Raw genomic sequence first — 6,975 nt, forward strand, 5'->3', positions numbered from 1 at the left:
GGATTTGGGACATTCTTGTGCAGTATCTGTTCCGACAGTCCGTCTCCTCTCCTACTGCAACTTCAATCATACGCGGTTGGGCCTTTTTACCTCGTCACATGTATCTGGTACCCTCTCTTCTGTGTTTTTCATCCTTTTTTCTCTTCATGACTCAGTCTGAATACATTCTTTCATCTGTCTTCCAGATGAGTAGTCCTCTCTTCTTTCTAAGCTGGCATTGAACCCATATATTTGTGAATTTTGATTACCGTATTTTAAAATTAGATTGTTTCTAGTTTCTAGTTCTGTTGGGAAATTCTACATCTTGCCGTCCATCTTCTCAAATGTCGAATTACAGCTATTTTAAACTCTGTGTCCAATGACTCCAAAACCTGAGTATCCAAGAGGGCAGGGAGGCATCGGTATTTATTTTATGTCCTTACGTGTGTTTTTTGCCATACGATCCTATCTCCTGATATGCCTGGTAATGCTGATTAAATGCCAAGTATCATAGGTAAAAAAAACTGTAGGAACAACTTGAGGATCTTGATGACGCTATTCTTCTTCCAGAGAAGACTTCCTTTGGGTTCTGGCAGGCAGTGAATGATCACCATAGTCCCTGGTTGCAGTGATTCAAACCTGAGCTTCAGCTTTTATGAGGGATGATCTATTTCTGACTCGGTACCACTGCCAGGGCGAAGCCCTGTGGTGAATGCAACTAAAAGCTGGGGTGTTTGGAAGGGCCCCTCTGCTATGATGGTTCTGAACGTGAGTTTTTTTCCCCTGAGGCCATAGCACACTGTCAGAAGTGCTCCTCGGCTTCTCAGTTTCTCAGCCAAAACTTCGAGGTCTGCAAATTCTGAGGGGAGAAGAGATGCCAAGTGGTGGGCTCATTCCTCTGAGTCCCTCCCTCTAGGCCTCGGCTCCTTTGGCCCCCACTGCCTCTCTGAGGCCTCATACAGATCCCTGGGTCATATTCTGTCTAGATTCTTGCAATGTTCTTGATGGAAGTGTTTGTCCGCAGCAGTCTGGTCCTCTGCCACCTTCTACTGCCATTGCTGTGTGATAGTTCCTGCCCCCTGGACACTTGTGGGCCAGCCAAGGTTCCCATTTAGACCAGCGGCTGACTCTTCCCTGGGAATGCTCGGTTCAGGGACTGCTCCAACACGGCTGCGGGAGTGGAGGCCCCTCTGCTGGGAAAACACACATGGGCACTTCTGGAGTCCAATCTGTCTTCTGTTCACTCTCCTCCCCATCTTTTCCTCCATGTCATTCTGCACAAAATTGCTTCTTTTCTCTTGAGAGGCCCCTCACCCTCCCACTCTGCCAGACTGTCCCTCCCCCCGCCCCCGCCAGGTCACATGCAAGAAACAGGCCTTGGAAGAACAGCTGGCCCAGAGCCTGCAGGACAAGGAGGCCCAGATGGACACTCTGCAGAGGGCCCTGCAGGAGAAGGAGGCTTTGTCTGAGGAGCAGACCCAGCTGCTGGCCAAACAGCAGACCCTGGAGAGGCAGGTCCAGCTCACAGCTGAGGAGGCAGCTGACCTCAGGTACCTGGGGCCCTACCAGCAGGTTGTGTCCACATGGCCTCACCCTGCAAGAGCCTGGAGTGTGGCAGGGGGCAGGCACTTACTCAGCGACCGTAGGGTGAAGCAGTTCTGTCTACGTGGGAGAGAGGCTGTGAGTGAGGGGCAAACACAGTGCCTGGATAGGAGGAGCATCTAGAAGTGAATGTAGTGAGAGCCCTGGGATGGCGCCCCTGAGCAAGGTGGCTACACTGGCCAGATTGCAAGGAACCAGAAACCTGGTTCAGACCAGCAGAAAGAAGGCATAGGATGTCTTGCTCATGGATCTAAGAAGTTCAGGTACACATGGCTTCAGGCAATGCTGGATCCAGGCGCTCCCACAGTGCTGTCAGAATCCTGTCTCTCCCTGCTCAGTTCTACTTAACTCAGGGGATTTTGTTCTCAGGCAGGCTCAGGGTGAGAGGTGGCAAATGGTCAGTGGCCACTCCAGACCTCCTCCTCCATTGGACATACTGCCCTTCTCCCCACAAAGCCCAAGAGCTGCTACCATTGGCCATCGTGAGCCATCTGAAGGCCCTGAACCAGTCCTGGGAGTTGCAGGGCTCAGATTGGCAGGCTGGAGTCATGGGTCCATCCCTGAAGCCAGGGACAGTGTCAGCCCCAGGGAACCATGAAGTTGAGGGCAGGGTGAGCTTCAAAGACCTTCGGGGCCCCCTTCCAGAAGACATGAAATAGGCACTTGGAGGTAAGGGTGGGGTGCCTGTGTGCTATTGCCCAGTGAGCTGAGCTGGTCCCAAGGTCTCTGTGGAAATCCAAAAGCTGGTCGCTTTCTGCCCCCAAACTTGTGGGCTCTCTTGAGAACATCTAAGTATTTTTTAGAAAGGTTTCCTCCTGGAATTCCAGAATATGGGCGTCACGAGAACCCTTCAAGTCCCAGGTCCTTAAACATCCTCACAGACAAACCTTTTGCAAATGAAAGCTGACAGAGAAATTGGAACAGAAAACCTAACGAAGGCTACTCTGGGTCAGCAGGAGCAGAGGGTCCCTGCTTGTTACCCCCTCCCAAGCCCCACAGGTACTCAGAAGGGTGGGGGGTAGAGGCCCCTGTCACCTGCCAACATCTGCTGCCCAGATCACCGGCAGAGGCTGGGCAGAGGCCTCAGCAGCCCAGGATCCTCTCTCCAGGCTCAGCCCTGACCTCTGGGCCCAGGGCCTCTGCACCTGGCAGCCCAGTGGCCCCCAGACGGAGCCAGCTGCTTGTTAAACAGCACTTCACAGTGAGCAGTCTGAGCTTCTGCTGACAAGGCTGCTGGGGACTCGTCAAACCACATATGCCTGGCACACACGATCCCCAGCACACATAGTGTGTGTTTATCCGGCTGGCTCAGTGGGGCTGGAGGGTCTGACCACGGCAGTTTTAATGAGCTCCAAGGTAATGTTGACAACGAGCAGGTGCAAGAAGTTCTGCTGTAGCTCTTTGCTTCTCCCGCAGTGGGCTAGATAACAGTGATGGAGGACCCCAGGGTTCAAGGTCCTGCAGCCCCCACAGCCAGGCCCTGACAAGGCTGCAGCACCAGGGACACGTTCTCAGTTCGCAGGGTGCTGGCCCCCTCACCAGCCAGAGAGATGGGTGGATTCCCTGCCTGCCCTCTGCCTGCACCCTGGCTGGTCATGCCGGGCCTCTGCTGCAGGAGGCTGAGATGCTCGGGGCTCCCATGGGAGGACAGACTGGACACACCCTCAGATCCCCAGGCTTTGAGGTGAAAATTCTGGTGTCTGAGCGGCAGAGACCACTTCTCCCAGAGGGGACCAGGCTGATATCTGGGAGGAGGTGGGTTCAAGGTGTTGGGGAGAGCATTCCCCGCAGAGGGGGTGCTCACACAAATGCGGGGAGTAGGGAACAGGTGGGGTGCTGATAAGGACAGAGACTGGATGTCAGAGAAGCGAAGTTTCTGGGCTCTGCAGGCATCAGGGAGCCCTGGAAGTTGTCCATGTGCGCTCTCTCCTCCCCCCACAAAGGTGGCAATAGGGTGCAGGGGGCCGCGGTGGGGGGGCCGTCGGGGTCAGCAAGGCCCCCATGGCCCACGCCCTCCCTGACCCACTGACTTGGGTGGGGTTATGTGTTTGCTGTTTGTGTGTTCGTGTATTTCTGTTTGAGTGTTTGTGGTGTTTGCATGTGTGTTGTTTGGCCAGTTCCTTTCTTCACCCTATGCCACCCAGCACACGGCAGAGTCTAGTAACGGTTAGGACACGCTGGTTGGCTGGTTGACGGCTGACAACCACTTCAAGTCCCTTTATCACCCTCTCCAGAGATGAATGCTGCTGTACCTTTCCAGGTACTTCCTGACACAGAGGCAGCTTTGCACAACGGAATCAGGCTGCGTGTGCCCTTTTGCTCAGAGAATAAAGAATAGAGTTTCCTCGTCCTCAGCAACAACTCACTAGATGCACCATCATTTCTAACATGCTGCCGTTTATCAGCATGGAAGCCAAGTCCAATCAATACCCTATGTAAAGCTGCAGTGAGCATCTTGTACACGCGGTGCTGGTTCCTGGGTATTTCTAGGGAACTGACACATGGGAATGGGGTTGTGGGCTCGAAGATAAGCACACTTTAAATTTTGAAATTTCCCAGCCTCCTCTCCACAAAGAAAATGGTCCCCACATCCTTGCCCACGTTGACTACTGCCCTTGTTTAAGGTTTTGTCAATCTGACATAGAGTCAGTAACACCTCATGGTTGTGATTTGTATCTCCTTGAGCCCTAGTAAGGTTGAGTAAGCTTTATATGTTCATTCTCCCTTTGTGTTTTCTTTGTGAATAACAGTCATTTTTTTTTTCATTTTTCTGTAGGATCAGCTGTTTCTGTCATTGATAGACAGGAGCTCTTCCCATATGGTGGATATTAATTCTTTATCTTTTTAGTGCAGGATTTTTTTCTTCAAGTCTGTCCCTTGCCTTTTAAGTTGGTTTAGGCGGTCTTCTCTGCCCAACCATCCCCCAGCCTTTAAGTGTATGTAGATTTGCTGGCCTCTATTTTTGTCTTCTGGTTTTTGTGTCTTACTTCAGATTTTAAAATACCGTTCTGTGTTTTTCTCGACTATTTCTTTTTTTTTAGTGAGAGAGAGAGCGTGCTCACGGGGGTGGGGAAAGAGGGGGAGAAGCAGAGGGAGAGAGAGAAGCTTAAGCAGGCTTCACGCCCTGCACGGAGCCCAACACAGGCCTCCATCCCACGACCCTGAGATCATGACCTGAGCTGAAATCAAGAGTCAGATGCTTAACCGACTGAGCCCCCCAGGCGCCCCTCTACTGATTTTATAGTTCTGAGTTGTTTATTTGCTGTTTGCTTTGTTTTGTTTCATTTAGCTCTTTAATCCATCTGAAAGATGAATTTGTGCGGGACCCACTTTGGTTTTAGAGACTTAAAATGAATGAGATGTTCATTCTGTTTATCTTCTGATTTATGAGCCTGGCCTTGGCAGGCACCGTCCCACTGTCTAGCAAATGCACTCTGCACCACCCCTCATCGGCAGGACCGCCCGGGTGACGGGCCCCGCTGTCTGATGACTCTCTGCAGGGCTGAGAGGGACTCTCTGGAGAGCAGCCTCTTTGAGACCCACCAGCTCCTGAGGCAGCTACAGGCACAGCAGGAACAGCTGGAGGGAGAGGCCCAGAGCATGCGGCTCGCGCGGCAGGCCCTGCAAGGTGCTTCTCGGGTGGGCTCTCTCTGCTCCTCTCCCCCTTCAGTGGATCTCGACCCCCAGATGTGCTGCCCCCACTCCCCAGTCCCCCGAAGGGGCACGAACACAGGCCGAGAGCTCACGGGGCTGAACGGCTCCTGCCACTATTGTCTGGGAGGGATGGGCACCTGCCCCGCCTGCCTCCAGTGCTGGGCCCAGGCGCAAAACTGGGCTGCAGCCACAGGATCAGCATGCTGGCTCCCTGCCCCGCCCCCGTGCTCCCTGTTCAGCCTGCCCGGCCTTGGGGGGCCTGGCCATAGCCAGTACAAGGTCAGAACTTAGGACACACACACTGCAGTGGGGCATGGAGTGCTTTGTCCCCCCGGCTCTGACAGCCCCCTCAGAGCAGGTGGCTGTCCCTCCATGGGCCCAGCACTCCACAGGGAGCTTGTAAGGGCCACAGGGGTTCCATGCTGTGGGGGCCTGTGGCCAGTCCCTAAGGCACCTGTCACTTCACAGTGGAAATGCAGCAGCTGAAAAGTACCTGGGAGGTCCAGGAGACAAAGCTACAGTGGGACGTGGGGCGGCTTCGGCGGCAAGTGGTACAGCAGGAGCGGGAGATGCAGCTGGCCCTGGAGAGCCAGGCACTGGCCCACCACGAGGACCTGGCTCGGCTCCAGAGGGAGAAGGTCTGCTTCCGTTGGGCCACCCAGTTGCCTGGTCACTTCCCCAGAGTCCACCACGTCCCCAAATGCAGCAGACACTTAGGGATGAGGGCCTAAGAAACCAGCCAGGAGACAGAGGTGCCCCAGCCATGCTGTGGCTAGGCCAGAGGAGGACTCTTCCCAGTTCAAGTGAGCCTGAGCCATCCAGGGCCTGGAACGTGTGTGTGGAAGAGGCCAGGCCTCGGGCAGGCTGACCTGGCTGCAGTCTGAGGGCCAGTAGCTGGAGGGAGCTTTCCCTGCAGGCCTTGCTTGACGTACTACACATCTTACGAATGTGGAGGCTCAGGAGAGGTTTATGAACCGCTACATAAACGTGGGAGGGCAGATGGTAAGGCACAGCTCTGGCCTTGGTGTCACTGTGTAAGACAAGTGGCATATGGCTGACTGGGGTAGACAACCTCTGGGGACCTATCCTGTGCCCTGATGAACCATGAACCAGGTCTCACCGAGGACCTGCTGGTCTCACATGTCCCGACCACGCAGCCTACGCAGCCTATCCCTTTGCATTGGCCCAGGAGATGCTGAGTCTGTCTCTGACAGAGGAGAAGGAAGCGGCAGCTCACTGTTTGGAACAGGAGAAGAAGCTGGTAGCAAAGAATGTAGCCAAGACGGAGGCTCTGAAGGAGGAAATCCAGAGCTTGAAGCATGAGAGGGATGAGAGTCTCCTACAACTGGAACATGAGATGAAACAGGTGATGGGGGACTATGAGGCAGCAGGGAACCCTCATATCCACTTCACCGTGCCTTCTCTGACCCAGCAAGAGGGCTATGAGGGCAGCCTTTCTAGGTCACTGCTATTGCAGCTTTGGTTTTCCACAGAAGTTCTGGGGGACAGATATTCATCCATCCATCCATCCACCCATCCACTCGTCCACCAATCCATCCATCCATCCATCCATCCACTCATCCACTCGTCCACCAATTCATCCATCCATCCATCCACTCATCCACTCGTCCATCCATCCATCCATCCATCCATCCATCCATCCATCCACTCATCCACTCGTCCACCAATCCATCCATCCATCCATCCATCCACCCATCCACTCGTCCACCAATCCATCCA

The 6,975-nt window shown here is 54.0% G+C and overlaps 1 protein-coding gene across 1 annotated transcript in view; it reads left to right on the plus strand.

Moving 5' to 3' along the window:
• The window catches only part of CROCC2 (ciliary rootlet coiled-coil, rootletin family member 2), a 71,627-nt gene that overhangs the window by 31,615 nt on the left and 33,037 nt on the right, over positions 1-6,975 (plus strand). The window contains 4 exon segments of the mRNA XM_035726861.1: positions 1,336-1,529; positions 5,082-5,209; positions 5,704-5,873; positions 6,425-6,601. Coding sequence (XP_035582754.1) covers positions 1,336-1,529; positions 5,082-5,209; positions 5,704-5,873; positions 6,425-6,601 — 669 coding nt within the window.

Source organism: Zalophus californianus, chromosome 3 (genome assembly GCF_009762305.2).
Source record: "Zalophus californianus isolate mZalCal1 chromosome 3, mZalCal1.pri.v2, whole genome shotgun sequence".
Lineage (NCBI taxonomy): Eukaryota > Metazoa > Chordata > Mammalia > Carnivora > Otariidae > Zalophus > Zalophus californianus.